General features: G+C 41.9%; 3 protein-coding genes and 1 non-coding gene across 5 annotated transcripts; 3 read left to right on the top strand and 1 right to left on the bottom strand.

The window, feature by feature from the left end:
- Window positions 1–214: 214 nt before the first annotated feature.
- TRNAW-CCA lies at window positions 215–286 on the top strand. The gene has a single exon. It is a non-coding gene; the product is annotated as a tRNA-Trp (tRNA).
- Window positions 287–2,624: 2,338 nt separating this feature from the next.
- Window positions 2,625–5,310, top strand: LOC102710850 (phosphopantothenate--cysteine ligase 1). 2 transcript variants are annotated; one of them, XM_006648712.3, is made up of 9 exons: window positions 2,625–3,161; window positions 3,255–3,375; window positions 3,827–3,871; window positions 4,051–4,136; window positions 4,223–4,275; window positions 4,359–4,418; window positions 4,501–4,602; window positions 4,762–4,881; window positions 4,995–5,310. In XM_006648712.3, the coding sequence occupies exons 1-9, from the start codon at window positions 3,050–3,052 to the stop codon at window positions 5,247–5,249; spliced, it is 954 nt and encodes a 317-aa protein (XP_006648775.1). In that variant the 5' UTR covers window positions 2,625–3,049; the 3' UTR covers window positions 5,250–5,310. The 2 variants fall into 2 exon arrangements, with proteins under 2 accessions (XP_006648775.1, XP_015688815.1); XM_015833329.2 differs by having other exon boundaries at window positions 2,625–3,170.
- Window positions 5,311–8,715: 3,405 nt separating this feature from the next.
- On the top strand, window positions 8,716–9,705 carry LOC102703839. The gene has a single exon (XM_006647349.3). The coding sequence runs from the start codon at window positions 9,034–9,036 to the stop codon at window positions 9,298–9,300; it is 267 nt and encodes an 88-aa protein (XP_006647412.1). The 5' UTR covers window positions 8,716–9,033; the 3' UTR covers window positions 9,301–9,705.
- Window positions 9,706–11,378: 1,673 nt separating this feature from the next.
- On the bottom strand, window positions 11,379–13,749 carry LOC102703554 (F-box/kelch-repeat protein At1g22040-like). Its single transcript, XM_006647348.3, has 2 exons — window positions 13,607–13,749; window positions 11,379–13,103 (listed from the first exon to the last, which is right to left on the bottom strand). Exon 2 carries the CDS (start codon window positions 13,025–13,027, stop codon window positions 11,645–11,647), a length of 1,383 nt encoding a protein of 460 aa, XP_006647411.1. The 5' UTR covers window positions 13,028–13,103; window positions 13,607–13,749; the 3' UTR covers window positions 11,379–11,644.
- Window positions 13,750–20,521: the final 6,772 nt, after the last annotated feature.

The following is a 20,521-nucleotide window of genomic DNA, read 5'->3' as shown; positions in this document are numbered from 1 at the left end:
GCATTTAAGGAAAACTATAGGAAAATTTCATATCTCTCCACTATTGTGGGCAAAAACATAGGAAAAAAGAATCCACTCTAACCTCATTTCGTAATACTAGAGGAAAAATTTCTTCTTTCTGAATCCTATAGATTTGCGCATGTATTTCTATTATATTTATCCTATGAACTGAATAAGCTAATAAGTACTTTGTTTTGTGCGCTTCATCACGGCCGGATCCGTGGCGCAATGGTAGCGCGTCTGACTCCAGATCAGAAGGTTGCGTGTTCGATTCACGTCGGGTTCAAACCCCCGATCCTAATCCGCATCATTTTTTAAAAATATTTCTGCTGTATTTTTTACGCTCTATATCATACCATTTGTTTTTTTCGTAAACTAATGAAAGCCGATTTTTTTTTTTAAAAAAAAAGTCTCTTGATTCCTGTCAATGAAGACAAGAAGCACTCCCTTTTGATAATCCAACGAGACTGCGAGACACGGGAATTTTTTGAATTTTTAATTTTATTTATTAAATAATTTACAAATTTAATTTTGTATTTTAAAAATTACAAAACTAACCTTCTGCCGCTCTCTGGGAGGGCGGAAAGATGACGTGGCAAACGGCCACTCGGTCACCTAAATGCAAAATTTGCTGTGCCACCGTTTCGGACCTTTCATTGCGACTAAGTGACCGTTTGCCACGTCACCTTTTCGTCCTCTTAGAGGGCGGCAGGAGGTTAGTTTTGTGATTTTTTAAAATACAAAATTAAATTGGTAAATTATTTAATAAATAAAATTAAAAATTCCAAAAATTCCGAGGCACGGATGGCAAAAATACACCCAAAGTTTGGGTTTGTTGCCGTGTACTTTGGCTGTCGGCCTATACGGTCGGTGGGCTGGCAAGCCCAAGGTGCTGGACTGCTGGCCATCGTTATGTCTCTGGGCCCTAGGACGAAAGGAGATAGTACTAGAATTGGCCCATCCAACCTCATCCGGCCTGGCCTGCTATTTTGATATTTTACCCCCTTCTATAAAACTATAATTAGAAGTACCAGGCCTCGAGCAGAGGTTCAACGTCTGAGCACCATCATGATTCCTCGCATTAATATTTGTGATAGATGAATCAATTTTAGCAAGTTCAATAGTATAGCTATATGTCGGGTCCAAATCGTTTATAGTCAATTTAATAGTAATTCATATGATAGTTATCTATAAACATATACTACATAATTAATATCCGGTTCCATCTGTCATACACACGTATATTTTGGAGTCCGCGCTACAGCTAACTATAAATCTATAGCATGTTGCTCTTCTCTCTTGTCTTCTTAAAATATGTTTATAGTTGTTTTATAGTCTGCTATTGTACATGCTCTAATGCAATAGGCTCAAGCCCAAATGCCCAATCAACAAGCAAACTATGTGTAGTTTAGTGACAACTATTATTATTTTATTTAAAAATTAGTCATATTTAAAATATATTTAATGATAAAATTAATCAAAATGAAATTAATAATGCTTACGTAGTTGTTTTTTATAAGATGAGTGATCAAACTCCATATCTAAAACATCAAGAATGTCATTTATCTGAAAACGGAAGGAGCATATAAGTATACAGTAGTAGCTAAAACCACTTCTAGAATCTTAACATGCATGCACAGTGATTTCGACAGCGGCGGAGGACCATGTGGCAAGGTCCGGCACTCGGCATACCTTGCCGAGGCCATCAAACACGGCTTCCTCTTTTCCTCACAATTAATTACTAATAAATATAGCTTTTGCTCACCATCCAAAACTGTCAGCAACAAGCTGCTACAATGCAAAAGGTCACTCTAGTGATAGAAGAACGACAATGCCACAAAGCTCTATCAGCAAAATCATCAAACGGCATTGGAATTCTATCTCATCATAAAGCATCTCTACAGACGCACCACACAAGAATTGTCATGGGGCACTTAAAAAAAAGAAGTATGCTTAGCTTCCTCGTGGCTATTACATAACTGAAGAAAGATCAGAGCCCTCCCAGCCTATTTTTTTACTCTTTTACAATTATCTGTTTTGTATCCATATTCATGTCGAAATCATGTTTTTTTCGTTAATTTCTCCTTTTTGTCATTTTAATTAGAAGAAAGACGCGTACGTACCTCAGCGCCGCCTGGTTGGGCCCACACGCCGATCCGGGGCGAAGAGACGAGTACTCCTACCCGACACGCATGATCCAAGTCAAGCGATGAATGAGCATATACCAAACGGCATTGCCGCCAGTGCGTGCAAAAAAACCCCCCAGCTAGAAACGCAGGCGCTTGATGGCGGGAATGGACATCTCGATCATTTCCGTAATACTTGTAATCTGGTGGGAATCCAAACGCAACCTAAAAAATGCTTAGATTAAATATAGCGTATTTTTTGTTATCGTTAAGAAAATACTTCGAATTACTAAAATTCACACTTAAAATTAAATTTAGATACGTTGAGATACAAAATAAACTAAAGCTATTAAATTTTGATACTATATACATGAATTGAATATTTTTTAAGTACGATAAAATTGCTTTTAATATATATGGCCGCCGACGAGGGCCTATACAGTGCCCTACCCCCCAAAAGGTTCTTCCCAGCAGACAACGCCATGCATGGAATGGATCGCACGCACGCGATGGCGATCGACTAACCATCGATCGCTGTTGGTTACGTGCGTTTCGTGATTTCTTTCCGAGCCTTATTAATGGAGGTGGTGGCCTAAGTTTTGGAGTAGTTGCGCTCGATGGAGTCATGGATGAGGAGGAGGGACGGCGGTGGTGACAAGCGCCAACCGCGGATTTATGGCGCGAAGAGGACGTACGCGCCGCCGTAATGGCGGGAGTGACGACCGATCCACGCTCCAGGAGTCGTCGTCGTCGTCGTCTTCTCCTTCTCGTCCACGTCCAGGTTCCTTGGCGGTTGGGGCGGGAGGCGCTGAGGCGTGCCGCGTCGCGCGCGAGCGAGCTCTCGCCTTTAAATACTCTCCCCCACCTCCGCTGGCTCAGCCACACGCACACCCACACACGCAACGATCGGTTGATCGGCGGCGATGGTCGCCGCGGAGGAGAACCCGGAGTCCTTCTTCGCCGCGGCGCCGCCGCTGCGCGACGCCGACGCCTTCGCCGCGAGGCTGGCGGAGTTCCTCGCCCGCAACTCTGCAGGTATACGAGGTCGGGCCGCGCGCGCGCGTTAGATGTTCGACGAAATGACCGGCCCGGCGGGCCGTTGACGGTTTAGCGGGTTGTGCTGTGCAGAGGGCGGCCGTCGGCGGATCGTGTGCGTGACGTCGGGCGGGACGACGGTGCCGCTCGAGCAGCGCTGCGTGCGGTACATCGACAACTTCAGCTCCGGCCACCGCGGCGCAGCCTCCACCGAGTAATTAACACGCACTTCCACTCTACTGTTCTTTTCACCTGAAAAAATGCATGCTCGATAAGTCGATCTGTATATGCGTTACTGCTCTTTTCGCCTGAATGTATGTTCGATCAGTCGATCTTTACATGCGCTTCTGTTGCGATCGTGGCAAGGACCAGAGAGGCAGAGAACATTTCCATCCTGAACACTCCAGCTGTACTGTAACTCCATGTTGGCACACAAAAGCATTTCCTTAGATCACAAGTACCTTCATGCATTAAATTTGTATAAGTACTCAATAGTAAGCTGGTCCCATGAAAATGCGACGTACACTAGGACGGTAGGACCACTCATGCAGCATGTTTCAGAATTCTTTAATGACTTCTTTTAGAGCAGTGAATAGTTTTTTTCTCACTTGACCAGTTTGAAGTCTGTACATAATGCTAGTATGTGTTCTTGTGACAAAATGCAGGTATTTTTTGAAGGCTGGCTATGCAGTAATCTTCCTCAATCGACGGTACATGCAAACAAATGTCTTCCCGCAAAGAAATCGAACCTGTTTATCCCCTTTCAGTTTTTGTCAATTCATTTGTGTCTACGCAGTGTTAAGAGATTTTTAGTTATTCATAAGCAGATTTGGGCTATCTTCTCACTGTGAAATAACCTGTATTTTTTGCTGCTTGAAAATGTGTGCAGGGGGAGCTGCCAACCTTACTGTAGGTTCCTCCCCGATGATTCATTCCTCAAATTCTTTGATGTCGATGCAGAATCGAAGGTTCAAGGTTGGTAACCTACATTCCTAGTGTAAGTAGGAAAGGTAATGTTTTCCTTTTGTGAAATTTTAACTTTAATGTGCTTACTATATCAGTGGCGGAGTGCCACGCGCCGGTGGTCAAGAAAGCAATTGGAGACTATTGCAAGGTATGGCATGTACTGGCAGTACTGCTCATCAGCAGTGGCATGCTGCTTATGCAAAAATTGGCTGACAATTGAACTCCTTACAGGCAATTGAAGGTGGCTCTCTGCTGAAAGTCCCATTCACTACAATATTTGAATACCTTCAGGTCATTTATCTTTGACTTCTTGACCAGAATTAGATGTTATCTAAAACAATTTTGAAAATCATAACGCAGTATGTGATGACAGCTATTGAAGCTGGTCGCTACATCTATAAGCTCGATTGGGCCACGCGGAATGTTCTATCTTGCTGCAGCTGTGTCTGATTTTTATGTCCCTTGGGATAGTATGGTATGATTTTAACAAAAGAATGCTATGATTGAGAAATTCAAGTGTATCCTTTGTATTAAGTCTTAAAATATTGAATAAAAAAACACTCATCACAATACCGATGCTTTGATGGATATTCCTTGCATGATCAATGGAACCTTCTTTTTTACTATTCTGCAGGCCAAACATAAGATTCAGTCAGGTGGAGGTCCTCTGGACATGAGACTTAGTCAAGTCCCAAAAATGCTTTCAATGTTGCGGAACCAGTGGGCCCCCTTGGCATTCTGTATATCATTCAAGGTAAGCTAATTTCCAGGACCACGGAAGAATGAAAGCGTTCAACACTCAATAATGCTGCCTTTGTGCACACTCCTGCCACTTTTATTTAACTCCTTGTAAAATAAAAATGTCAGTTGGAGACAGATCCAGACATCCTTATTCAGAAAGCAGATATGGCTCTGAACAAGTACAAGATGAACATCGTTGTGGCCAATTTGCTTGCGACGTACAAAGAGGAAGTCATCATTGTAACAGACAAAGAAAGGAGTACTATTCGGAAGATCAACAAAGACGAGGATTTGGAAATGCAGATGATCAAGATTCTATCACAGAATCACTCGAAGTACATATGTGGCATCACAAACGAGTGCAACCAGAGTCCAGATTGAAATGCCACAATCTGTACTGTACCGTTTCACATTAGATTTTCATTTACAAATACTAAAAGCGTTTGTTTGTTTTCTGGGCGTTGGGATGAAACGGAAGCCCTGCGAGGAATGAGAAGTCAGTATGTGTTACTAGTAAATCGGTAATGATGCTGATAGGTACATCAACAGCTAGCGTCATCAACAATTTTAGTTCCATATTTGGAATTTCCGAAAAGAAGGTGAAATTAACAGTGATAGCCCAAATATAAAGGGCTTATTGTATTTCGATCAAAATTAATATACCATGATAATGTTTTTAATTATTTAAGTTCAGAATTTCTTCATGGGACTTTTTTTTTTGAAGATGAGGCAGGAGCGCTGCCAATAAATTAATAGAAGGAGAGAAATAAAATGTACAGCCCCTAGGAAGCAGGCATGGTTACTTAGAATTTAGCAAAAGCTAAGTGTCTCTCGTCATATAATTCTCACGCTTTCTGGGCCACATCCCTCGGTCTCGCATAATATGCGTGATTGAAAATTTTATTGTTCCTTTCTAACCAAATTGACCAAGATGTGTAGACAACAAGGCTGTCAAAGGCTTTTCTCACTTCCTGTGGTATTATTCACCTACACTCTTTTTATCAGTGCATGAATTCTCCCTGCGCGGGTAAGGGAAGGGGTGCTGAGAGCCGTAGTCATTGGAATACCTGACGTATGCGCAAAACTACATGTTCCGATGAGATGATCAGTTGTCTCGTTATAAATGCCGCAAAGTGGGCAAAGGACATTGTTTGGCCAGTTCCTAGGTGAAGTTTGTCTGCGTCAAGATCTTTTCGTGTGCTACTAGCCAGTTGAAGAACCTGCATTTTCCCTCTGCTAGGGCTTTCCAAATGTAGAGGAATCAGTTGTCTGGAAAGCCTGCGAATTGCATTTTGTATGCTAAAGCTGTCGAGCATGGCTCGTTTGCAGTCCAGTTCCACCTAACCTGGTCCCTGACCTGAGTTTGAATGTTGATCTGCCTAATTGTTGTCCAAAGACCTAGGAATCCTGGGACTTGGTTATATATATATATAATTAGATCCTACTACTAGGTTTAGGTGTAGCTACTCCCTGCACGTCCATGATGAAAAATATTTTTATAACTGTTTCTGCTCCCACTCAACAGGAAGTATAGACACTATTAAATCTCATGTGAATGATACAACTATATGTATAGAGTTTGTACTTTCTGTTAGAAGAGAGAAGAAATATATATATAGGTGTTTCTGCACCTTAGACGTGAAAAGAGTAGCTACACCTGGTAGTATGATCTAATTTTCATATATATATATTCTGAGAATGACCCGTTTGAATCCAATAAAAAAATTTGGATTTTTATAAACACGCTTTCCAACCTTCTAATCAGTATGATATGTACAAAACAAAAGTTACTATAGAGTGGATTTTCAATTTTATACTAGTTAAATTAATTGTTTATCCCCTTAAATAGTTATAAAAATCAGACAATATTTTAATCACAGTTATATAAAAACTCTACATCTTCATCTCATGCGTCTCTCTCTAAGATCTATCGCTGTCGCCGGATAACACACGAAAGAACACAGAAACCCGAGTTTCAATCGCTTTAACCGGCGTTACATAGCTTCAACCCGAAATTGACGAAGGGTTTTCCCCCAAACCAGCAGAGCGGCAACATCAACATTCAACAACAACAAAATCGCCTTTTCGTTTTCCCTTCTCACTTTTCAACGTGCATGCATTTGATGCACACATGACACATGTAGTACTACCAACCAACCAAGCGTACGTGCTATGAACGATTGAACAATCGACGAAACTACGACGAGCACTCGGTTGCAGCTTGTGTGTGTGTGTGGGCTCTCAGGCACTTGTGTAGTTCGAAAAACGGCACATCGAATCTTTGTCTAAATAAAACATTAAATATACATGAACATTAAAACTAACTATACAGTTATAGGAAAAATCATAAGATGAATCTTTTTAGCCTAATTAGGATATGATTAGCCATAAGTGCTATATTAATCAACATGTGCTAATGATAGATTAATTATACTTAAAAGATTCGTCTTGCGATTTTCAAGCGGAATCTAAAATTTCTTTTGTAATTAGACTACGTTTAATATTTTAAATGTACGTTCAAAGATTTGGGGCCTCTTCGTTTCAAAGTATTTTTACAGGAAAACGGAAGGAATTGAACTGTTTCCTTTAAAATTTCTATAAAATTTCTGTGAAATGAAGAGGCTCTTCATGTGATGTTTTTGTAAAAATTTTTGCACCAAGGCCTCAGCTGCATAGCCACTCATCCTGTCATCCATCACAGACAAACGCACACGTTTACTTCGCTTGACCACACGCTTTTGCTAATTCTTACTTTGGTGGTACTAGCTGCCCATCTTCCTCACCATTTCCCTCGCACTTCCACGTGCCCAACCTCAAAGGCCCAAACAGCAAAAAGAAAAGAAAACATATACTCACTCGGTTCCCAAAATATAAACATATTTTGGTTATTTTAGATTTATTATCATTAGTATAAATCTAGTGAAAACTAAAACATGTTATACTATAAAATAAAATAGAGGTAATTTCACAATATAAATTTTCCTATGTTGATTGCTATAATTATATTTATTCTAAGAGTTCTAATTATCCTTCAACAAATCAGGTGCTTGAAAAGTGAAGTTAACCAATTCAAAATTTAATCATTAAAGTGACTTAAACACATCTTTTAACTAAATCTTAGTAATTACTAGTAAAAGAAAGATCTAGATATGCTTATACTACTCCTTTTTTTAATTTATGATTGTTGACTTTTAAATCTATGTTTGACAATTTGTCTTATTTAAATTTTTTATCCAAATATAAAAATTATAAGTTCCTACAGTAATAAATAAAATCATAAAAAAATAATAATTATATAAATAATCTTTTAGATAACGAGTGGTTAATCATAAACCTAAAAGTTAACGACGTCAAATAAAGAAAAGAATGAAATAGTATTTTGGAATTGATATATTAAGGAGGTGATTCTATGGTTTCTCGCATATTTGTAAATATAAATAATTTATGAATAAAACTTTTATATGCACATTTACGGTAATTTAAAAGCCAACACTAAAAAATAAACTACAGTAAAAAAGCTAAAATACACTCTAAATCTAAGACTGAAAATTAAAAGGTTTATAAGCATAAGCCGAAGTGACGAGACGGGGCTATAAGTACAGACGAATCGGACGGCCTGCTGGCCGCCACGTGCGCAACTCACAGCCACAGATCGATCGATCGGCGCGTGCGTGCACCCACCGGCCGGGCCGCCTACTAGTCAAAACAGCACGGCCGTCGCCGTCGCGAGAGCCACCGCCACCGTGTGCGCGCGCGCGAGCGCATGCAAAAGCAGCAGCAGCAGCAGCAGCAGCAGAGCTCTCCTCCGCCACGTGCGTCACCCGTGACGCCGCGATACGCCCGCCCCGCCCAGCTTCCGTGGGAGCCAAGTCGACTCGACCCGAGCTAGCTCTGCTCGATCGAGCCCTATCGTCTCCTTCGCTCCTTCCCCGTTGTCATCTTCCCGGACGTCACCTTCGCTTCGCCCCTCCTCGCCTTGCGTTGCGTGCCAAGTCTACGAGCTAGCTCCGGCAACAGCCAAGCCTATAAATACGGGAGCACCTCCCCCTAGCCCAGCCGTACCTGAACGGCTGAACCTGAACCAGATCAACTTGATCGATCAGGTTTTCTTGGCGATCGGGTCGAGGACGAAGCAAAGAGGTGATTGATTACAAGTTTTTTGGAGATGGCGTCCATGATGGGAGGAGACTTCGTGGAGGCGTACGTGCTCAAGAACGCCTACAAGGAGAAGCTGAGGCGCATGGAGGCGGCGGAGGCGGCGGCGGCGGCCGGTGGGAAGAAGGAGGGCGGCGTCGCCGTCGCTGGCTCTGCAGGGGAGAAGAAAGCAGCTTCGGCCGGCAGGAGCAGAGGCGGCGGCATGTTTGGGCTCATGAAGAAGAAGGTGCACCCCAAAGCGGCGCCGGCGACGGCCATGGAAACCAGTAGCGCTTGATCGAGCTGGCCAATCTTCTTCTTCTTCTTCTTCTTCTCCTTCTTCTTCTTCTTCCTCTTCTTCTTGATTCCGCTCTTGATACCAGTTAGTTATGTGCTGCAGCTCGCTGGGTTGAAATGCTACTCTCCTGGCAGGTGGCTGCAGGTCAATAGGATGAAGATTGTGTAGTGTTCTTTACTTCTTTTGTGTTTTGCTCTTCTCTTGAAGAGGTGTGTGTAGGCGTGTAGCTCACTCAAATGTAATCTTGGCTCATTTGTTACTTTCTTTACTTTGAAATGGGAGTAAAAGAAAAGCAATTATGTAAAGAAATCTCCTTTCCCAACTGAACTGATATGTATTGTTGCTCGTAAAAAAAAGAACTGAGATGTACTGTTCTCCATCAGATTTTTCAGTTTTGTGTCTGCTCAAATCACCATCAGTTTTGTTCTTATAGACGGACAGATGGCCTATTTGTCAATTCGATTCCCTCGCGATCACTTTTGTTCGAAGTTACTCTTTGCTCATAAATGTTAGCCTGTAGGATAAGAATTGGTTAAAAACTTCGAACTTTGACCATCAAATTTTTTTTTATAGTAGGTTTATGTAATCTAATAAGGTTCACTTCAGCTAGAGTGTTGGTTCACTAAATGACCAAGACCGCCACGGAAAATACTTATCAAGCATCATGGTAATTGTCGTTTGGAATTACCTATAGGATAACAATGCGTTCGAGAAAAAAGAATTGGTTAACAATATGTACCGTTCTGAGTTGGAATGCACGGATCTTCAATCTATTCATAATGACAGCAGCGTTAATATCTACATAATAAAATGGTAATTGTCGGTTTGGAACCATCAGGTTGTTTTGCTCCAAAATACATGACTACATACTGTTATATCATTGTCAGATCACTACTAAAGTCTTCTCTAAAATAACAGAGGAATCACATAAAGTCAACTAATGATTAAGAAATTAACATTCACAACTACGTTTTTTTCTTAACAAGCATGCATATGCTGCCAAAGTTTGTGGATCACACTGATCCTTTTCATTTCTTATTATAAAACCAAAGTCATCTCTCGCACGTACTCTCTCCAAGCATCGTCATGCATGACATTTGATACTGCACAATCAATTGTTTTTTTTGAAAAAATAATAATAAAAGATCTGACGATTGTTTCAAACCATAACGTGATCAATGACTATGAGGGAATATTTCCTCTCCCGCTGGTACTACGTTTGGACATCAACGAACTATAGAGTGTACGTGTGGCCATCGATTTGCATGCAGTAGGAGCAGCTAACAACTATTCACTCCGTCTTTGCATATGTATGTTTAACGTTTGACTATTCGTCTTAATTAAAAAATAATTATTTAACGTTTGATTGTTTGTTTTAATTAAAAGCTTTTATGATTAGTATTTGTTTGATTGTTTGTTTTAATTAAAAGCTTTTATGATTAGTATTTTTATGGTTATTAGATGATAAAATATAAATGATAATTTATGTGTAACTATTTTTAAAAGAAATTCCTATAATTTTTTAAAATAAGACGAATGATCAAACGTTAGACGTAGAATTTCAAAAATACAATTAATTAATTTAAAATGAAGGCAGTAATTTAGCACACGGTGAATACGTGGTTCTTTCTTTGAGAGAGAGACCCCGATGCAAACGAAGGCATAGCGACAAAGCCAAACCTGTACGTCATGCCACCATGTCTGCCTACTTCATTGACCTTCCCTAAACAGTGCATTGTCCAGACAATCGCAAAGTCACAGAAGCATGCTTGTCTCGCATGCTTAAGATGTGGGTCCTCATATAGATTCACAGGGAAAAAAAAGGTTCAAGTAGATAGGAAAAATCGGTGTCACTGTTCATATCTTCCTTGGTTTATGGCAGGGATATGGCTCCCCTTGCACTCTGATGCATGCCAGCCAGAAGAATGGAAATGAGCTGTTCCTTTACTAATCCTTTTATCATCATTTCCAAAATTTCAGCATCAAGCAATTATGGGACCATCTATTTGTCAGCAAATATGTGGGACAAGTGGCATCAGAATTACACAGAGAAGGTCAAAAGGATCGCAACAACTTTATGGTGTACAGTTGATAGCAGAATGGATAAAGGTTCAACAAACTGGGAACCTTCACTGTGTACAAGAACACTTACTATATATATGTATATATATTAATCATGCATACTTATGACCTACTATATAACAGTATTTGTGCAAGAATCAATTTATACAAATTTAAATACATGTAACCTATGTCTGCCTCTTCCCTCATCAAATTATAGAGTTAAGTCAAAAATATAGTTGAACCATAGGATACCAGCATCAGTAACTGAACTTATCCCATTTTAGACATCAAGAACTTGACAGCTAACGATCTCAGCAGACCCAAAGTTCTTCGAAGCCAGTATGTTCCATATGATGTTTTCTTCAGATGGACTGTTCTCAATGTTATCCTGCAATACAGCTTGCATAACTTGAAGATTGTTGTTTGCCTCTTTTGTAATAACATGGACCTTTCCATGAAGGCCAGCAAGTAAAAAAGGAGCCTCTGCATCGGTGAAATCATGAACAGGAACCTGCGGTACACTAGTTATCCAGGTGTCTTGTTCAGAATCATATCTTTTTATCTGGCCACTGTCCAAGGAGCTCGAAGGCTCCAACGTATAAAGTTCGTTATTCACGACAATACCTAATTTTGTGCCTGCCTGCCTTGCTGGCCATCCATCACCAAGACCATCTGGCATTGTTTCCCAAGAATTCGATTCTGGGTCATAAATTTCACCTCCAATGTCAAAAAAGAATGGCCATGAGTATAAGCTCTGAGGAACATATAGCTTTCCCTTGTATGATGCCATTCCAGTGGCGATAGGCTTCAGCACATCAGCCAAGAAAGCTGTTGGTAGTACCTGTGCTTTCATGAAAGGCATTTCAGGCAACTCACTCCATATACCGGTTTTGGGATCAAAAACTTCACCCGACCGTAGAGGAAGCAAGCCATTCCGACCCCTGCTAACTCCACCAACAACATATAGCTTACTCTGCAGTAATGCTGCCTTTGAGAAAGCTCGACCTGAGATCATCGGGCTCATTTCCTGCCACACATTGAGGGAAGGGTCATATCTAAATACACAGTTGAGGGCAACAGCTCTGGAAAATCCCCCAAACACATACAAGCAACCATCAGCAACTCCAACAGTGCAACCACAGAACGGCATCTGGTCCAAACCATATCGGCGACGAAACCATCCTTTTATGAAGTCAGCAATCCTTATACTTGAGCCCACAACATTCCACATCTGGAACCAAGACGACTGTGTCCTCCCAGTGGATTCCTCCTCACTGACAAAAGATGGCATTGGTGGCAACCTTTGCCATTTGCATAACAATGGATCAAGAGCATAACAATTGAGTTTGTTTGGCTCAAGTTTGGTCAGTACATACAACCACTCTTCAGTTAGGCCAAGCTCTCTTCTCAGCTGCGAAAGTTCACTGCTGGTGATTGCCACCTTCCAAGCTTGGCTAACCATCTTCATCTTTAGATAATAAATCCGCGGTAACCTGGCTAGAATCTGAAAGGAGAGCTCATCGGGAAGAGTCGGAATTATCCTCTGAAATGAATCATACTCATATCTGGAGATCTTGACCCTCTTATTAGAATTAAATCCAGATTTTTCGTACCGGTCCATAGATCGACCATTACTATTTGAAGCACTTAGAACAGAGCCCATCAGATCCTCCTAATCTTCAAACTCAAGAATAAATATACGGTTTCACGCCTCTAATCCATCAGAGATGGCTCCGAATCTGGTTTGAGAAACAGTAGTTGTATGAGATACACACCAACCCGAAACAGATACCAGCAGTGAAGAAAAACCAGTGATTAACATACCGTATGCATTTTTTTAATTGAACATACTACCAGGTTCGGTGTTCCAACTATCCTACTAGTGCGTATAAGAAAAACACAGTAATAATCAATTCGTTCGAGTTGGAGAAGCCTCCCAAAATTTCGAGCCTAGGGCAACAGCAACAAAATCGCATAAACCCCAAATACGACCCAAATTGCATCTGCGACTCGACCAATACTAACCTGAAGACCTCTAAAGTCCAAATTCCACCCAAACCCAAACAGACCAAACCTAAACACGACGGGGGCAATCCACGAACCGATTCCCACTAGAAATCCCCCCCAGCTAGCGCGGATGCGACCAGCCCAACCGGACGCCCCCGCAGGCTCCTCCTCCTCCTCCTACCGCATGAGACAGGCATAGAATCGGGAGGATAGGATCAGTAGTCAGAGGCTTTACCGAGGCACGGAACGGCACGGTGTGGTCGATCCCCCCCTCCCCCAGGTCGGGCTGTAGAAGTCAGGGATTGGGGCCGGCGGTGGTAGGCGCTTCGGCGGCGGGCGGGCGGGCGGGCGGTGGCGCAGCCGCGCGCGGGGTGGGGGAGGGGGGAGGGGAGGGGAGGGGAGGAGAGAATCGAGATGCGTGGTGTGCGTGCGCGGCTTTGCGTGCGAATCCGGCGGCCTGGGGGATTCCGTCATGGCATGGATCAGATGCCGCTCTTCCTCTCTTCCTGCGGCATGGATCTGAGAGACTATCTCACGTGGGCCCGCCCCGCCCGCTCCGGACGGAAATCCGGGCTCTCGTGGGCTACGGGAGAGGCTGCCACGGACCAAGGCTGAGGAGGCTTTAGCTACTAGTCTGACCTATTTGGTATTTACCTCCATAGCATAATTAACATCTTTTTCCGATTTATATACCTAATACTTTGATCATTTGTTTTATGTAAAAAATTTAAAAAATTAGTTACACATATAAGTACTATCATATTTTATCATCTAGTAACAATAAAATATTAATCGCAAAAAAATTTTAAATAAGACGAAAAGTCAAAACATTTTATCTAAAAACTAAAAAAATGACCTTATTTCGAGACGGAGGCATTAACATGTTTCTAATTTTTATACCAAAGTTTCTTTGGAAAATTTGAATTAATCTATTTCATTATTTTAAAAAAATTAGTAATCAAGTAATAATATGTTAATTATGCTTCTCGTTGTGTATACTGTTAATTGGCTAATTATAATGCCCGAAAAGAATGTGACCCAAGTCCAACAGGATTATCTTTGGTCTTTTGCAAAGAAAAGGCCAAACAAGATATTTTGCAAAAAAAAACTTTAATATACGTATTCATAGCGATCTAAAAGTCAAACCTGAAAAACAAAATGCAACAAAAAAATCCTCACAATCAACTTCAGATTAAAGTTGAACATCTAAATTTTGGCTTATAAACATAGCCAAAAGATGATGGTGCTACTCCTTTATACTTATGCCACCCTATAACACTCATGTCACGTATGGTTGCGAGCAGACAGAAGGATAGGAGTGTAGATGGTGGAAAATGACATTTACTCTATCTTTTTACTTCTGCTTATGCTTATAAGTTAAAATTTAAATTTTTAATATTAAATTTAGAGGTAATTTTGACTTTTTTTCACTGAAGTTTATCTTGGAGTATTGGCTTTTAGATCGCTAATAATACGTGTATAAAATTTTATTCACAAATTACTTTTCCTTTACAAATATATCGTTTAGCCTTTTCCATTAAACACTCAAACAATCATCCCTATTGTTTTTATAGAGTTGGTATACCTATGATTGGAAATTCATGTACCGATTTTGTGCTTTCAGCGACGGTAAAATGTGACGTAGCCGAGGATGATCCTATGCTAGACTACGTAGCTTCATGTGGAATAATGGCCTTGCTCGATGATTTGATGAACATGAAAAACATTCTGTTCCATGAGGGCAAGTTCTGAATGAGTAACCGGTCAAGTATGCAAGTTACAATAATCACCATGTGTACCACAGTTCGTGTATATGCCAATGGTTGCATTGCCCACCATGTTAGATCAAGCGGAAGCTTCACTCACGCTCCCAAGGCTGTAAGTGTGGGGTGAGCATGTGTGATATGAGCTATATCCATCTTTGAGGACATTACCATAAGAGCTTCAATGTGGTCATGTGGGCACCATTTGTGAGTGTGCAACAATATCTGTGTTCCAATTATCACATTCTCTTTTTTCATGCACACCAAAACATTAATTCATCTACATATATACATGGTTGTGCCAAATTAGGAACATAGGCAAGATGGCATTGCCAAAGAAACATCGATGTTCATACGGTCATACCATTTATATTAGAGCAAACCCAGTAGCTCATGCATCTCATCCTTGAAGGAGTATATCAAGGCCTAGAGGGGGGGTGAATAGGCGATTTAAAAAAAATAAACCTAAAAAGCAGAAGCTGAGATTTTCGAAAGTTCCGGTCAGTGGCTTCGGAACTTTCGGCCTTTGGAAGTTCCGTTGATCTTCGGAACTTCCGACAACACCAGATCTAGAACGAGAAAGGAGTAGATCTAGATAACCAAACCTCAAATAAGAAAACCACCTCCAAGTTTTTCACAAACAACAACTAGAGTACGCGCTGCAACCAAAAACAATGCTTAAATAACAAGTTAGAGAGATTTCACCACGAGTGTAGACGGAGAATTTTTACCGAAGTTCCAATCCTTGAGGGGATTGTACTCTCCGTTGAGGAGCTCAAACTTGAGCCGGGTTCCACAACCCTTTCCTCGGGGTTGCACTCGTGCACTCCCCCTCACTCGAGGTATCTCTTCCCTTTCGGAGGTGAGACCCAACCTTCACAAACTTTTTTCCGGCACACCACAAGAGCTTCGGTGGCTCGAGGAACAACGTCTAGCCGTCTAGGTGTCCTCAACCACCAAGAGTAACAAGCTAGCAAGGAGATCTTGGGATGAATCTAGTGCTCACGAAATTTCTCACGAAGTCAACACCAAGCACTCAAACCAACTCAAAACAACCAACTCTCTCACACACAAAATCCAAATCACTTAGATCCGTGGAGAGAAGAAAGTGAGAAAGCAAGGCTCAAAGTGAATCTCAAGAAAAAACAAGCCAAGGGCCAAATGAATGAGTAATAGAAGCAGCAACCCTAGCTTGAGGGGTTGGGGGGTATTTATACCCCCTCTCAATTTCTGCCCGTTGGGGGCAAAAGATTCCTTCTTCGAAACTTCCGGAGGTCTCCTTCGGAACTTCCGGTCAGTTCAAAATAGCAGCCCCAACACTTAGAAAATTCAAAGTCAACTGCGAAAAGTCAAGTCAACGAAAGTTCCGGTCAACACCTTCGGAACTTCCGTGAATCTTACAGAACTGATTCTGGCTCCTTCGGAACTTCCGAAGGTCTCCTTCGGAACTTTCGTGAAACTTACAGAACCGATTCTGGCTCCTTCGGAACTTCCGAAAGTCTCCGTCGGAACTTCCTTGAAATCCAGCACAACTTCAAAAAGATAACAAAAGATGCACTTCAAAAACATTTCCGAGCACCGGATTCATTCCTAGATTTCATTTGCACACCCCTCTTTATAGTACGGCATTCCTAGTTGACTTAAATTCAAGGTAAATACACACGCCAACACGAATATACCGACTTTACTTCTATTTTTACGTGGGCGGCGCAACAACAACTTTTTTATGAGGACTATTTATACCTTCACATTCTCACACACGTCATTAGTCTTCATCATTTGATTGTCATTAATCACCAAAATAAATTAGGGGCCTAGATGCACTTTCAATCTCCCCTTTTTGGTGATTGACGACAACCATATGATTCACAAGAGATAATTGAGTAAAATTGACGAAATTTTGACACAAGGTAAAGATTGAGCTTCCCCTTAAGGTATGCATTATATGCATGGAGTAACTCCCCCTTACACCTTGCGTCTCACAGTAAGAACAAATGTGAACAAGCATAGATATAGCAGGCTCACAAAAGATATTACATCACATCACATAGTCTTAAACGAATAGAAACTAGCAAGTGTTCCACTACATAGACAATGCACATTAAACATGTGATGCAGATAATTCGATGAATGCTATGCAATGTAAATAGTTCAAGTGTTCCAACCAACTCGACACTAAGGAAAGATAGAAGATAGACTACTTCTCCCCCTTTGGCATCAAGACACCAAAAAGAGAAGAAATGAAGGAACATGGTGAGAACTCAGTTGTGGGGTGCATATGTGTCGGGATCAAACTCCTCTTCAAACTCCCACTGCCACACCTCTGGCTCACTCACTTGGCCTTCAGATCCAGTGTTAGAATGTGGCAAGTTGAGATGTTTCTGGATCTCCTTTAACCTCTGAGTGTTCTTCTTTCTTGCATTCCTTTCTTTGATAAGAATGCTATGGTTGGAGGAACAGATGTTAAAGATCTTCCTTAAGAACTTGGTTGGGGAGGAGGACTTTTGCTGACTTAAAGCTCTGGCGCGACCCCGGGAAAAGGAATGTCACGCTGTCGAGAACCGCCAGCCTGGCTAGAACCACCAGCCTGACTGGTGCCTCCTTGCTCCCTCTCTCCTCCAGACTCATATATTGGCTGATCCAGGCGAAGACCAAGTTTGGTGTGTTTCACTTCCTTGACGAAAGTGGTCCCGGTGACAATCTCAATCAAAAACATGATGTAAGGAGAGTAGCCCAGACCCTTTCTATGACAGACAGAGGTATTGCATATTTCATCCCAAATGAACCTAGGCACATTGAAGGGATTTCGGAGCCTCATTCTGTGAAGAATGTTGCTAGTGTAGGAGTTGATGTGGCTAGCATCACCATCCTTGGGAGTAAGGGTCTTCCTCAACATCCTGTTGAGATAGACAAAGGTAGGCTTGAGTCTTTTTACTATCCCCAGGTCTGGACTGCCTCCAGGAATATACATGTGAGACAACATCCCATCAACAAGAACATCTTCGCTGTGCACTTTGTTGTAGATGTCAACAGGGTACTTATCAAAGTCAAAAAAGACCAAAAAGTCAAGGTAGGTGATATTGTACCACCTCCCCTGAGTCATCCAAAACATGGTGTTCCCCTCAGGTCCTCCAAAGTACACTGTGGCATAGAACTGAGCTATTATTTCCTCACACCAATCATACTCAAGTTCCATGATCTCTAAGAGATATATGCGCCTGCAGATGCTGATGATCTCATTGACCACAGGAACATCCAGCCGGCGCAGTCCATCCCAGTCTATCCACTGCATGGGGACAGTCTTGTGTTGCTTTGCCATGATCACTGTCTCATAGAAATCCTGCTGAAACTTGGTCCAGAAGCGACTATCTGAGGCAGACCTTGTCGCATCTGGCCCACTCTGAGATCTGGCCCTCACAAGATGTTCCACTTTCTTGTTCCAGTTGGTCACACTGTCTCTGTTGCCAACTGGCCTGTGAATGTACAGGGGACCAACCGCGTCCCCAATACGAAAACCCTGTCTGGTTGGATCAAAGCGCCCTGCTGGCACCTTGGCTGCGGCCCTTCTTTCTGGCAACCTTCCTCCAAGATTCACCCTCTCTGTTTGAGGGACGTGCTCATAGTCGCTGGAAGACCAATCACTGTTAGTGGCATTCTCTGAGGAGGAGGTGGGAGTGCGAACCCTCTTTCCTTTTTGCCTGCTGGAAAGCTTCTTGGTTGGAGCCATGATCCTTTCACACAAACAAGAACAAGAAAATAAGGATTGGAGGACTCTAGGAATGCAAAGCATGAGATGGTGCTCGGGGTTGAATCCTCTTCGGAACTTTCGAAGCAGCCGTCGGAACTTCCGGTGACCGGAAATTCCGGTCAATCCTTCGGAACTTCCGAAGGAGTTCAAACCCGAACCCCAAAACCCAAGATTTGTATGATTGATCCGTGGAAACTGTGAATAGGCTCTGGGAAAGTACTCTATAACCACAGATCTATGGTTCTACCAAGCGGAATCCAAAGGCATTGTCCCAAGACATGTAGATCTGAGGAAGAATCAAAGAGAAACGGAAGAAAATACTTTTGAGACGATGAACTTGTGAATAACTCGATGGGGATCGTCCCTTGAAGGCCTCAAATCCCCCTCTACACCACGTGGGATGAGGAGAGTCTCCAAAGAACTTGGATCTAGCCCTAGGTGAAGTTGGGGAGTGAAGAACTAGAGTTAGAGCCGTGGGAGAGAGGTAAAAAGTGAAAAACTTTTACCCTCCCCACGGCCTCCCCATTTATATACTTGGAGGCCCCTTCGGAAGTTTCGGTCACTTTCACCGGAACTTCCGTCAAAGATACAGAACCGAAATTGGAGGTTTCTGAACTTCCGGTCGGGCTGACCGGAACTTCCGACGGAGTGGAAATCCGTTCTGTAAGATCTCCGGAACTTCCGGTCAGCATGACCGGAACTTCCGACGATTTCAGGAGGACTTTAAAAAACTTGTTTTTCGAAAGGGAAGACTCGACTAAAGACATTTTGATGACTTGGATGAGTATGATTAAAACACATTGATCCATTATGAGAATGCAACTAGCTAAACCATAGACATTCATGACATGTTGCGATTCAATACAATGAAGCAAGAGATGAATTTTGCACATGCATGTTACCCTTCCTAAGAAGGGCATGTATGAATCCATATGAGTTGTGCTAGAACCTAACATTTACACAAAATGGAGCTCCAAAAGCACAAGGATTCAATTTATGCACACAAGAGTGACTAGTGATCATTCATGAATTGAATAAGCAATTTGTCACAATATGCTAAGCATGCATACAACATATCAAACCACATTTCGAGAATCCAAGATATTTAGCTCACTCCTTAGAGAACAAAACCTATTCTCATCCAAGGGCTTGATAAATATATCCGCCAATTGTTTTTCGGTTCCCACATGAGAAATTTCTATGTCGCCCTTGGTGGAGTGATCTCTTAGGAAGTGGTGGCGAATATCTATGTGTTTTGTGCGAGAGTGTTGGACCGGATTCTTGGCAATTTTGATGGCACTCTCATTGTCACATAGAAGGGGCACTTTGCTCACATTTAAGCCATAGTCTTGCAAAGTTTGCTTTATCCAAAGCAATTGAGCACAACAACTCCCCGCCGAAACGTATTTCGCCTCGGCGGTGGATAGGGTGACGGAGTTTTGCTTCTTGGAAGACCAAGAAACAAGGGACCTACCCAAGAATTGGCAAGTTCCCGATGTGCTCTTCCTATCCACTTTGCACCTGGCATAATCCGCATCAAAATAACCAATGAGATTAAACCGTGTGCCCTTAGGATACCAAATACCAAGATTAGGTGTATGAATAATATACCTAAGGATTCTCTTAACGGCCACAAGGT

This window comes from Oryza brachyantha, chromosome 2, assembly GCF_000231095.2.
Source record: "Oryza brachyantha chromosome 2, ObraRS2, whole genome shotgun sequence".
Classification (NCBI taxonomy): domain Eukaryota; kingdom Viridiplantae; phylum Streptophyta; class Magnoliopsida; order Poales; family Poaceae; genus Oryza; species Oryza brachyantha.
The sequence above is the reverse complement of the archived record's forward strand: the minus strand, read 5'-3'. Positions and strand labels throughout refer to the sequence as shown.

Bases quoted from the DNA above. Each gene is read 5' to 3' on its own strand.
- LOC102710850 (XM_015833329.2), top strand. From the start codon at position 3,050: ATGGTCGCCGCGGAGGAGAACCCGGAGTCCTTCTTCGCCGCGGCGCCG. The intron at 4,137-4,222 runs GTTGGTAACCTA...TTACTATATCAG, and splicing joins TGCAGAATCGAAGGTTCAAG to TGGCGGAGTGCCACGCGCCG. The intron at 4,603-4,761 runs GTATGATTTTAA...ACTATTCTGCAG, and splicing joins ATGTCCCTTGGGATAGTATG to GCCAAACATAAGATTCAGTC.
- LOC102703839 (XM_006647349.3), top strand. From the start codon at position 9,034: ATGGCGTCCATGATGGGAGGAGACTTCGTGGAGGCGTACGTGCTCAAG.
- LOC102703554 (XM_006647348.3), bottom strand. From the start codon at position 13,027: ATGGGCTCTGTTCTAAGTGCTTCAAATAGTAATGGTCGATCTATGGAC.